This window comes from Osmerus mordax, chromosome 14, assembly GCF_038355195.1.
Source record: "Osmerus mordax isolate fOsmMor3 chromosome 14, fOsmMor3.pri, whole genome shotgun sequence".
Lineage (NCBI taxonomy): Eukaryota > Metazoa > Chordata > Actinopteri > Osmeriformes > Osmeridae > Osmerus > Osmerus mordax.
The window spans coordinates 15,766,633-15,779,545 of NC_090063.1; the positions used below are offsets into that span (position 1 = coordinate 15,766,633).

The 12,913-nt window shown below is 52.6% G+C and overlaps 1 protein-coding gene across 3 annotated transcripts; it reads left to right on the forward strand.

Moving 5' to 3' along the window:
• Nucleotides 1-160: 160 nt before the first annotated feature.
• On the forward strand, nt 161-12,434 carry rfx3 (regulatory factor X, 3 (influences HLA class II expression)). Of its 3 annotated transcripts, none has more exons than XM_067249694.1 (16): nt 161-289; nt 1,254-1,342; nt 3,089-3,344; nt 3,986-4,060; nt 4,607-4,788; nt 5,977-6,096; nt 6,206-6,330; nt 6,626-6,741; nt 7,237-7,352; nt 8,053-8,207; nt 8,765-8,862; nt 9,187-9,336; nt 10,336-10,544; nt 11,073-11,226; nt 11,547-11,589; nt 12,119-12,434. In XM_067249694.1, the coding sequence occupies exons 1-16, from the start codon at nt 161-163 to the stop codon at nt 12,397-12,399; spliced, it is 2,298 nt and encodes a 765-aa protein (XP_067105795.1). In that variant the 3' UTR covers nt 12,400-12,434. The 3 variants fall into 3 exon arrangements, with proteins under 3 accessions (XP_067105795.1, XP_067105797.1, XP_067105796.1); XM_067249696.1 differs by having other exon boundaries at nt 161-265; nt 1,260-1,342; XM_067249695.1 differs by having other exon boundaries at nt 161-254; nt 1,240-1,342.
• Nucleotides 12,435-12,913: the final 479 nt, after the last annotated feature.

The following is a 12,913-nucleotide window of genomic DNA, read 5'->3' on the forward strand; positions in this document are numbered from 1 at the left end:
GCTCGACGGCTAACCCCTCACTCCTTGCCAGTATTTTTTGTGTGTGTGTGTTCTCTCCTGCAGCGTGTTGGTAGCTGTGCTGACGTGTGTGTGTGTGTTCTCTCCTGCAGCGTGTTGGTAGCTGTGCTGACGTGTGTGTGTGTTCTCTCCTGCAGGCGCCATGCAGACCCCAGAGGCAGGCACTGACTCTGCCTCCACTGTCTCTCTCCAGACCACCGTGCCTGTCCAGTCTGCAGGCTCCACCCAGCAGGTACACTCTTCCTGTGTGTGTGTGTGTGTCTCTCACTCTGTGTGTGTGTGTGTGTGTCTCACTCTGTGTGTGTGTGTCTCTCTCACTGTGTGTGTGTGTGTCTCACTCTGTGTGTGTGTGTCTCTCTCACTCTGTGTGTGTGTGTCTCTCTCACTCTGTGTGTGTGTGTCTCTCTCACTGTGTGTGTGTGTGTCTCACTCTGTGTGTGTGTGTCTCTCTCACTGTGTGTGTGTGTGTCTCACTCTGTGTGTGTGTGTCTCTCTCACTGTGTGTGTGTGTGTCTCACTCTGTGTGTGTGTGTCTCTCTCACTGTGTGTGTGTGTGTCTCACTCTGTGTGTGTGTGTCTCTCTCACTGTGTGTGTGTGTGTCTCACTCTGTGTGTGTGTGTCTCTCTCACTGTGTGTGTGTGTGTCTCACTCTGTGTGTGTGTGTCTCTCTCACTGTGTGTGTGTGTGTCTCACTCTGTGTGTGTGTGTGTCTCTCACTGTGTGTGTGTGTGTCTCACTCTGTGTGTGTGTGTCTCTCTCACTGTGTGTGTGTGTCTCTCACTCTGTGTGTGTGTGTCTCTCTCACTGTGTGTGTGTGTCTCTCTCACTGTGTGTGTGTGTGTCTCACTCTGTGTGTGTGTGTGTCTCACTCTGTGTGTGTGTGTCTCTCTCACTGTGTGTGTGTGTGTCTCACTCTGTGTGTGTGTGTCTCTCTCACTCTGTGTGTGTGTGTCTCTCTCACTGTGTGTGTGTGTCTCTCACTCTGTGTGTGTGTGTCTCTCTCACTGTGTGTGTGTGTGTCTCACTCTGTGTGTGTGTGTCTCTCTCACTGTGTGTGTGTGTGTCTCACTCTGTGTGTGTGTGTCTCTCTCACTGTGTGTGTGTGTGTCTCACTCTGTGTGTGTGTGTGTCTCACTCTGTGTGTGTGTGTCTCTCTCTCTGTGTGTGTGTGTGTGTGTGTGTGTCTCACTCTGTGTGTGTGTGTGTGTGTGTAACCCCTGCCATGTGCTTGCAGGGCCAGAGCGTTCAGCAGGTGCAGCATGTCTACGCCGCCCAGGTCCAGTACGTGGAGGAGGACAGCGGCGTCTACACCAACGGCAACATGTGAGTCACGCACGCACACGCCTCCCCGTAGTCCCCGGCAACGGTCCCCCTCCACGGCACCCTCTACGCCACACGCACATGACACAAGGGGGGGGGCGGTTAGCGTGGAGGGGGGGGGTGAAAGTGTGTGCAGTCACCTGAAGATGACGAGGAGGATCTGTGAGTGCTGCTGGGGCTGAAGCTAGCCCCCCCCCACCTTCCCCCAACTCTCTCCTTCTCTCTTTTTCTTTCTCTCTCTCCTCTGTGACTCTCTCTCTCCTCTGTGACTCTCTCTCTCCTCTGTGACTCTCTCTCTCCTCTGTGACTCTCTCTCTCCTCTGTGACTCTCTCTCTCCTCTGTGACTCTCTCTCTCCCCCCTGTACCTGGAGGACAGGGTTATCCACGCACTTCAGTGGCCAGGCTGCGTGTGTCCCACTGAGACAGACACACTGTCACTGGAGCCACTGATGATGGCGTGGGGGGGGGGGGGGGGGGGGGGGGGGGGGTACTGCCATGTTAAGCCACCTGACTGAGCCAGCCCCACCCCCCCAAACACACACACACAGACACACACTGTCAGGTTGAACAAACGAGCTGTGCACAAACTCAATGTTTGAGCTCAGCGCGGGTGTGCATTTGTGTGTTAATGTTCGCTGCTTATCAAATGAGCCCTAACTGTGATTCAGAGCAGCGTCCACACAGAGGGATTGTAGCGTGCGCTGCCAAGTTAACATGTTGAATAATTGACACAGGCCGAGTCTGGGAGGTGGGGCTGTCAAACGGGCCGTTCTTTGAGAAGGGCACTCGGGTGTTGGGGAGGGGGGGAGCTCCTCCGTACAAGAGAGGGAGGGTTTACGGGGGCCGGGCGCCGTCCTGTGAGGACGTTGTATGTCTGGAGAGGGGGGGGGAATCGTGGTGGAGGTTAGGTTACAAGTGGTGGACGTTAGTGTGCTAGTGGTGGAGGTTAGGGTAGCAGTACTAGTGGTGGAGGTTAGGGTAGCAGTACTAGTGGTGGAGGTTAGGGTAGCAGTACTAGTGGTGGAGGTTAGGGTAGCAGTACTAGTGGTGGAGGTTAGGGTAGCAGTACTAGTGGTGGAGGTTAGGGTAGCAGTACTAGTGGTGGAGGTTAGGGTAGCAGTACTAGTGGTGGAGGTTAGGGTAGCAGTACTAGTGGTGGAGGTTAGGGTAGCAGTACTAGTGGTGGAGGTTAGGGTAGCAGTACTAGTGGTGGAGGTTAGGGTACAGGTACAAGTGGCTTCAATAAAGTCTCAAAAATCTCTCCCTTAACCAGAAATCCACAGGTGATTTGAGTAGCCATGGAAACCACATTTCTCAATAACACAGAGAATATTGCATGCCGAGAGAGAGAGGGCGAGTGCTATGGCACAGCTAATTGACATCAAAAGTTGCACCTAAAGTGTACTTTCATCCTCTCCTCCTATTTGGTTCGAAAGTATTCCTTTTTTAATTTGATTTTCACTTCGTTTTTTCTCCCTCCTCCTTCTACTCTCCTTCTGTGTGTGTCCTGAGTGTGTGTCCCCTATCCAGTGTGTGTCCCCTATCCAGTGTGTGTCCCCTAACTAGTGTGTGTCCCCTAACTAGTGTGTGCCCCCTAACCAGTGTGTGTCCTAACCCTAAGTGTGTGTGTCCTAACCCTAAGTGTGTGTGTCCTAACCCCTAAGTGTGTGTGTCCTAACCCCTAAGTGTGTGTGTCCTAACCCCTAAGTGTGTGTGTCCTAACCCCTAAGTGTGTGTCCCCTATCCAGACGGAGCTACTCGTACTCTGAGCCGCAGCTCTACAGCCAGAACAGCGGGGGGAGCTACTTTGACACGCAGGGCAGCTCGGCGCAGGTGTCCACCGTGGTCACGTCGCATGGCATGACCAACAACGGCGGCGGCGGGGGCGGCGGGCTGAGCATGGGCCTGGCGGGGGGGCAGGTGATCAGCAGCTCCGGGGCCTACCTCATGGACAACAGCGCCCCCCATGCAACCGTCCAGACCACCCGGGCTTCTCCTGCTACTGTGAGCGTACGGGACCTCCACCTTTATACCTCTACTGCCCGTCTGTCTGTTGGAATGTGTGCCTGTCTGTCTGTCTGTCTGTCTGTTGGAGTGTGTGCCTGTCTGTCTGTCTGTCTGTTGGAGTGTGTGCCTGTCTGTCTGTCTGTCTGTTGGAGTGTGTGCCTGTCTGTCTGTCTGTCTGTCTGTTGGAGTGTGTGCCTGTCTGTCAAAGTATGAGTGTGTGTCTGCAGGAGCATGTGTTTGTGTGTGTGTAAGTCCAAGCATGTCTCTGTGTTTTAATACCCTAGGTCATTTTAATAGCAGGTCTCATCTGTGGATCTCTACTGCCCCCTTGTGATGGGAAACTCTTCTGCTTGCTTTGTTTTTACGGTGCACCATGAACACACTGGGGGATTTAACCCTTTACTGAGAGGCCGCTAGGTAGTTGTAACTAGTAAGGAACCTCTGCTGGGCTGTCAGGACTGGTTAGAGTAATGCTTTTGCTTTGGGATCTTCTGGAATTTTCCTGATTCTGTGTGTCCGCAACAGCTTATTCTCTTCCTTTTTGTTGTCGTTTTAATTTATTTGGGTTTTGTGTTTGTCCTTCTATTGTTTGTTTTCCCCTCCTCTGTTCTGTGGTCTTCCGCTCCTCGACCTATCAGATTGAAATGGCGATTGAGACGCTTCAAAAGAGTGAGGGTTTATCCAGTCAGAGAAGCTCGCTGCTCAACAGCCATGTAAGTCGCCATTTTCAACACCTCCCCTCCCCTCACTGTGGCTTGACTCTTATCTCCTCTCTCTCTCTCTCTCTCTCTCTCTCTCTCTCTCTCTCTCTCTCTCTCTCTCTCTCTCTCTCTCTCTCTCTCTCGTGCTGTCAATCTGTCTCTCTCCCTTTCTCTATCTCGCTATCTCCTTCTGTCTCTCTCCTTTTCTCTCTCTCTCCCAAGCGCTCTCCCTCTCTCTCTCCTTGGGGATGGGACTGCATTCTATGCTTGTATATTTTGATTTGACCTCTGACCCCCTCTGTCGCTCCTCTTGGGTTCTGCTTGAAATGCTACGCAGGGCAGCAACACATGTAGTGTTTGTCTTTGGGGGTCGACAGACAGAGACCTTACAGGAACTGTGAACAGTGTTTAACAGATGTGTGTGCTTGTGTGTGTGGGGGGGTGTCTGTGCGTGCATGTGGATGGATGTGTATGACTGCGTGTGTGTGTGTATATATATATATATGTGTGTGTGGGGGTGTGACTGTGTGTGTGTGTGTGTGTGTGTGCGCCCCACAGCTCCAGTGGCTACTGGACAACTATGAGACAGCAGAGGGTGTGAGCCTGCCTCGCTCCACCCTGTACAACCACTACCTGCGTCACTGCCAGGAGCAGAAGCTGGACCCGGTCAACGCCGCCTCCTTCGGGAAGCTCATCCGCTCTATCTTCATGGGGCTGAGGACACGCCGTCTGGGCACGCGGTGAGGCCCGAGAACGCACACACACACACACTCTGGGACATGTACTCACACACACACACACACACACACTCTGGGACATGTACACACACACACACACACTCTGTGTCCCTCTCTCCTCAAATCAAATCAAATTTATTTGTATAGCCCTTTTTACACGCAAGCATGTCACAGAGGGCTTCACATACGCCCATAGAACTGCCCCTCAAACAACTTAAACCCTCAAGGAAGACAAGGAAAAACTCCCAGAAAAACTCCCAACAGGAGAAAAAAATGGAAGAAACCTTGGGAGGAGCAATTCAGAGAGGGATCCCCTCCTCCAGAGACGGTTGGTGAGAGAGAGGAGCAGAACACAGGCTAAACATAGTCATACAGTGTCAAGGGCTCTCCTCCTCTCTTCTACACTCCTACCTCCTCTCTCCTAGACTCTCACCTCCTCTACTAGACTCACCTCCTCTCCTAGACTCTCACCTCCTCTACTAGACTCACCTCCTCTACTAGACTCACCTCCTCTCCTAGACTCTCACCTCCTCTACTAGACTCACCTCCTCTCCTACTCTCACCTCCTCTCTCCTAGACTTTCACCTCCTCTCTCCTAGACTTTCACCTCCTCTCTCCTAGACTCTCATCTCCTCTACTAGACTCACCTCCTCTACTAGACTCACCTCCTCTACTAGACTCTCACCTCCTCTCTACTAGACTCACCTCCTCTACTAGACTCACCTCCTCTACTAGACTCTCACCTCCTCTACTAGACTCACCTCCTCTACTAGACTCTCACCTCCTGTGCTGGACTCTCACCTCCTCTACTAGACTCACCTCCTCTACTAGACTCACCTCCTCTACTAGACTCACCTCCTCTACTAGACTCTCAGCTCCTGTGCTGGACTCTCACCTCCTGTGCTGGACTCTCACCTCCTGTGCTGGACTCTCACCTCCTGTGCTGGACTCTCACCTCCTGTGCTGGACTCTCAGCTCCTGTGCTGGACTCTCACCTCCTGTGCTGGACTCTCACCTCCTGTGCTGGACTCTCACCTCCTGTGCTGGACTCTCACCTCCTGTGCTGGACTCTCAGCTCCTGTGCTGGACTCTCAGCTCCTGTGCTGGACTCTCAGCTCCTGTGCTGGACTCTCAGCTCCAGGTGAGCAGGTGTTGCAGCAGGGTTGACCCCTGTGCTGCTGTGTGTTTCAGAGGAAACTCCAAGTACCACTACTACGGGATCAGGGTGAAGCCAGACTCTCCTCTCAACAGGCTGCAGGAGGACATGCAGTACATGGCTCTCAGACAGCAGCCGGTCCAGCAGAAGCAGAGGTAACACACACACACAGGACCAATAGACTTATATGCGTACTCACATGGACACAGAAAGATATACACACACACACACACACACAGCATGACTGGAGGCGTGCTGTTGCAGGTTCAAGCCGGTGGCGAAGGTGGACAGTGGTTCTGGAGAGACCTACTCAGGGGCCGCCCAGCACACCCCCAGCGCCGCAGAACAGACCGTCATCGCCCAGAGCCAGCAACACCAGCAGTTCCTGGGTGAGTGTGTGTGTGTGAGAGAGTGAGAGAGAGTGAGAGAGGGTGAGAGAGAGTGAGAGAGAGTGAGAGAGGGTGAGAGAGAGAGTGAGAGTGAGAGAGAGAGATTTGTTTGAGTAGAATAATATGGGCTAGGATCTGTAGTCTTTCTTGGAAGATTTATGCCCTCCATTTCTGCCCTCCCAGAGGGAAGGAGGGGTGCGGGGAGGAGGGGTGCGGGGAGAGGAAGGGAGCAGGAGAGCAGGGAAGCATTGAGACAGGGTGTAACTGGTGTCTCCCCCTGGTGGCGGGTGGGCAGATGCGTCCAGAGCTCTGCCTGACTTCATGGAGCTGGACCTGGGAGACGGCAGCCTGAATGGCATCAGCTCCGACGACATCAAAGCTCTCCAGACGCTCTACAGAGAGCACTGTGAGGTCAGTCCTGCCTCTGTTAACACATCCCTCTGTTAACACATCCCTCTGTTAACACATCCCTCTATCCCGCTCTACCTTCCCTCCTCTATCATCCCTCTCTACCTTCACCCCTGCCCCCGCCTCTGTTAACACATCCCTCTATCCCGCTCTACCTTCCCTCCTCTATCATCCCTCTCTACCTTCCTTCCTTCACTCCTACCCATCCCTCCCTCTGTACACACATTCCTCTGTCCTCCCTCCACCTCCCTCACTCTCTTTCTCTCTCTACACCCCCCTCTGTGCCCTAAACATAACCGATCAGGAACAGCCATTATCGGAATGACCAGGATCTGCAGCTGCTGTGTGTGTGGGTGTAACACAGACTTCTTATCTATCCTCCACTCTCCTTCCCCTCTCTCCTTCCTCTCCTTCACCTCCTCTCCTGTCTCCTTTATCTTTCCTCTCCTCTCCCCTCCCTCTATCTCCTCCTCTCCCTCTCCTCCTCCTCTCCTGCAGGCCATCCTGGATGTGGTGGTGAACCTCCAGTTCAGCCTCATAGAGAAGCTGTGGCAGACGTTCTGGCGCTACACCCCTTCCGACCCTGTAGAGGGCGCCACCATCACAGAGAACAGGTGAGCATGGATCACTGGGAGTACACCAACCCACAGGTTACTTGTTTGTTTAGAAGTTTCTCATTATATACAGTACCAATCAAAAGTTTCACACATTTGCACTTTTAGAAGTGTGTGTGTGTGTGTGTGTGTGTGTGTGTGTGTGTGTGTGTGTGTGTGTGTGTGTGTGTGTGTGTGTGTGTGTGTGTGTGTGTGTGTGTGTGTGTGTGTGTGTGTGTGTGTGTGTGTGTGTGTGTGTGTGTGTGTGTGTGTGTGTGTACACAAAGCCTTCACCAGAAGGGTGAGTGAGGTCGAGGGTGTGTGCGTGATAGAAATCTGAAACTCAATACACATAAACTCAGATGATGAACTCTCAATGACAGGATCTTTATATAAAGATAACAAGCTCTGCGATCACGAAACAAAACAGGCTTTTGTTCATATCAGAGCAGAAAGTTACAGCACAAAAGGCTACATACAGCTAGGCTACAAGACTAAGCTTTCTTAGAAACTAACAGTAACAGTATACTGAATATAACAGGATTACGATTGACAGTGTACTAACCCTCTCCTATCTCCCCAGTGGGGTGAGTGAGATGGAGGGTTAGTGTGTGGGTGTGTCTGTCTGTGTGTGTCTGCGTGTGTGTGTGTGTGTCTGCGTGTGTGTGTGTGTCTGCGTGTCTGTGTGTGTGTGTGTACTAACCCTCTCCTATCTCCCCAGTGGGGTGAGTGAGATGGAGAGTCGTCTGCCCTGCTCCCGGCTGCTGCTGCTCTGCCGGAGTGAGGCTGTGCTCAGGTGGATGAGCACCTGCGACCACCAGATGTACCAGGCCCTGGTGGAGATCCTCATCCCTGACGTCCTCAGACCTATCCCCAGTGAGGCTGGCACACACACACCGGTCACTTAATGTACACACACGCACACACACACACACACCGGTCACTTAATGTACACACGCACACACACACACACACACCGGTCACTTAATGTACACATGCACACACACACACCGGTCACTTAATGAACACACACACACACACCAGTCACTTAATGTGTACACGCGCACACACACACACACCAGTCACTTAATGTACACACGCACACACACACACCGGTCACTTAATGTGCACACGCACACACACACCAGTCACTTAATGTACACACGCACACGCACACACACACACACACCAGTCACTTAACGTACACACGCACACACACACACACACCAGTCACTTAATGTACACGTACACACACACACACACACCAGTCACTTACTGTACACTCACTCCAACGTCACAAGGTCAAGCTCTCACGCGCGTCACACACACACACCCATAACACTCACAAACAGTAACATAACATGTGCGCAGGCTCACACACACTCAGACTGGAATACTCGTGGTGTGATCTGTTCGGGTGGTTTTCTCTGCAGGTGCCTTGACTCAAGCCATCCGCAACTTTGCCAAAAGCCTGGAGGGCTGGCTGAACACTGCCATGAACGCCGTTCCACAGAGAATGATCCAGACCAAGGTGGAGATATGCAAGCACCACACACACACACACACGTACAGGAACACACACACACACATAAAGGTACACACAAAAGCACCATAAAAGTAGTCTAAGTACATAGGAAGTCCTTGTTTTCCACCTGAAGTGGCACTGTGTTAAGAACACGTAAATGGGCACCTAATGTTTTACAGATTCAGTCTATTTGGTTTGACATGGTCTAGAAATGAAATAACACATGAGGAATGGTTTTCGGTTTTCAGTAGTAACAACAAAGTCTTTAGTCTGATGATTTGTGTGTGTCTGTCTCTGTGTGTGTGTGTGTGTGTGTGCGCGTGTTCCCAGGTTGCTGCTGTTAGTGCCTTCGCCCAGACGCTGCGCAGGTACACGTCTCTGAACCACCTGGCCCAGGCAGCTCGGGCCGTCCTCCAGAACACCTCCCAGATCAACCAGATGCTCAGCGACCTGAACCGGGTCGACTTCGCCAACGTCCAGGTCTGTCTGGGGCTGTGTGTGTGGCTGGGACTGTGGCTGTGTCCAGGTCTGTCTGGGGCTGTGTGTGTGGCTGGGACTGTGGCTGTGTCCAGGTCTGTCTGGGGCTGTGTGTGTGGCTGGGACAGTGGCTGTGTCCAGGTCTGTCTGGGGCTGTGTGTGTGGCTGGGACTGTGGCTGTGTCCAGGTCTGTCTGGGGCTGTGTGTGTGGCTGGGACTGTGGCTGTGTCCAGGTCTGTCTGGGGCTGTGTGTGTGGCTGGGACTGTGGCTGTGTCCAGGTCTGCAGGGAGTCAGGTGGCTGAGCGGTGAGGGAATCGGGCTAGTAATCTGAAGGTTGCCAGTTCGATTCCCGGCCGTGTCAAATGACGTTGTGTCCTTGGGCAAGGCACTTCACCCTACTTGCCTCAGGAGGAATGTCCCTGTACTTACTGTAAGTCGCTCTGGATAAGAGCGTCTGCTAAATGACTAAATGTAAATGTCTGGGGCTGTGTGTGTGGCTGGGATTGTGGCTGTCTGTGTGGTTCAGGGTATATTTGTGTGTGTGTGTTTGTCCTTCTCCTGTCTGGTTGATTGTGTTTGGGTCAGCGTGCAGGCCGTCTGTCAGCTGTAATCTGTAGACAGCTATACTTTTCCCTCTGTCTGGTCATCCTTCCTCTTTGATTGAAGTAGCTAGACGACTCCTCCTCCTCACACTGTAATCACCCCTCTGACCTGTCCTGCGTGTGTGTGTGGGTTCTCGCGTTTGTGTTCCCATTCCTGCGTATATATGTGTGTGTGTGTGTCCATGTCCGGCTGTGGGTTTGTGTTCTCTCTCGTGTGTGTGTGTGTGTCCACGTCCGGCTGTGGGTTTGTGTTCTCTCTCGTGTGTGTGTGTGTGCGCGGCCATGTGCGTGTGTGTGCGCACATGTGTGGTCCCCCCGTATGCGTGTATAGCCGTGCACCTGTGTGTTGGGGTTCTACATGTGACTCAGTGTGTGTGTGTGTGTGTGTTTCCCCTGCAGGAGCAGGCCTCGTGGGTGTGCCAGTGCGAGGAGGGCGTGGTGCAGAGGCTGGAGCAGGACTTCAAGGCCACGCTGCAGCAGCAGAGCTCCCTGGAGCAGTGGGCCTCCTGGTTGGACAGCGTGGTCAGCCAGGTCCTGCAGCCCTACGAGCACCGGCCCAGCTTCCCCAGGGCCGCCCGGCAGTTCCTGCTCAAGTGGTCCTTCTACAGGTCAGGACGCCACAGACACACACACACACACTGAGCATGGAGGTGGACACGCACACATACACACACAGGTGGAGACACTCACACACACACGGCACCTAGGAACACATCGTTGCTGTAGGGCAGAAACCTCATACCGCTTTTTGTTGTTTGTTTCTTCTTTAGGAAATCAAAATGTCAGCCTAGAGCTGATTTATTGAGCTGTTTACTTCAGACAGTCCCTTTGTCACCGGCGGCTTAGAGCTAGGAGGATTTGCAGACAGTTTGAGGATCCAATGGAGTTACGAGATTTAGTCACAAGCTCCTTTTTTATACTTTTCATTGGTTAAATGTGTAAACCCAGTTAGGATTGATTTATGGAGAAAAAGAAGAGCTTGTATAAATAGCCACACACCGCACGCAACAAGGAATTGATTTATACGTACATAATAAACACTAAGAAAAACAGGATGCTCACACAAACGATCCTTTCAGTATGTCAGCGTGTGTACAGTATGATGACGTGTGTGCGCGTGTGTGTGCGTCCCACAGCTCCATGGTGATCAGGGACCTGACCCTGCGCAGCGCGGCCAGCTTCGGCTCCTTCCACCTGATCCGCCTGCTCTACGACGAGTACATGTTCTACCTGGTGGAGCACCGCGTCGCCCAGGCAACCGGGGAGACGCCCATCGGAGTCATGGGAGAGGTGAGGGACAGCGCGCACACACACACACAAGCTGGAGTCATCATACTGTACACACACATACTGTACACACACACACACACACGCTGGAGTCATCATACTGTACACACACATACTGTACACACACATACACACGCTGGAGTCATCATACTGTACACACACATACACACACATACTGTGTACACACACACATATATATATATATATATATATACACACACGCTGCAGTCATCATACTGTACACACACATACTGTACACACACACACACACATAGAAATGCTGAACAATAACAACCGTGTCAACATTGCCTTCTGTGTTTCAGTTTGACAGCCTTAACACCCTATCCCCTGCCAACATGGACAAAGGTATGTAAGCACTCAGCAAGCGGCTGGGAAGCAGGGGTACTGTGTGTGTGTGTGTGTGCGTCATATAGCCACTTTCCTCCACCCTCCTCCTCCAGAACACTGAGATGGGAATTGTCTGTTTTCTGTGAAAAACACACAAGATTCAGTCAGATTCAGTTTGCTGTGGCGTTCCCAAGGAAACCATTGTAGCTGGAACATGGCTCTAAGCGTCTCAGATGGGGCTTTGTTTAGGTTGGTTAGCTTGTTTAGATTATTATGCTTGTTTAGCTTTGGGGCTTGAATCCCAATCAGAGCTGTTAGCAGTTGGATGAGCCTGTTTTGGAGCAGGACAGTAGCTAATCCTGAGTGCGTGCGTGCGTGTGTGTGAGTGCGTGCGTGTGTGTGTGTGTGTGGTTTTGTTTAACACTTTTGGGGCCCTGTAGCTTCAGATACTTTCTTTAGATGTTTTAGGGTTAAAATTACATTATGGGTCAGGGCTCACTAAGATAGAAAAACAAACCCTGTGTGTGTGTGTGTGTGTCCTCCTCAGACGAGGTCAGCGAGATGGACAGCGACCTGGACGAGGACATGGACGAGACCGGGGAGCCCCTGGCCAAGAGGGAGAAGGCTGAGCACGAGGGGATCCAGGTGATCCAGGTGGGGGCTCTGGAGGACAGCTCCAGCCCCGTGGTGGGGGTGGTCCAGCCAGGCATCCTGCACTCACTGCCCCAGCCCCCCCAGGACCACGCAGAGCACATCCTCACCCCCTCGGCCGGCACGCCCACCATTCGCCACTGCAGCGCCACGGGCAACACCTACGCCTCTGTCTGACCCAGCTACAGCCTGGAGATCTGTCTGTCTGTCTGTCTGACCCAGCTACAGCCTGGAGATCTGTCTCTCTCTCTCTGTCTGTCTGTCTGACCCAGCTACAGCCTGGAGATCTGTCTCTCTCTCTCTGTCTGTCTGTCTGACCCAGCTACAGCCTGGAGATCTGTCTCTCTCTCTGTCTGTCTGACCCAGCTACAGCCTGGAGATCTGTCTCTGTCTGTCTGTCTGTCTGACCCAGCTACAGCCTGGAAATCTGTCTCTCTCTGTCTGTCTGTCTGACCCAGCTACAGCCTGGAGATCTGTCTCTCTGTCTGTCTGTCTGACCCAGCTACAGCCTGGAGACCTGTCTGTCTGTCTCTAATTCTGAACCAGCCTCCAACCCGGGAGATCTGTGTGTCTCTGTCTCTCCTTCTCTTTCTCCGTCTGTCACTCACTCCTCGATCCTCGTTCCTCCTCACCTATCCATTTGTTGCTGTCTAGATCTCACTGGCGCGTCTGGCCTGTCCGTCTGCTGTGA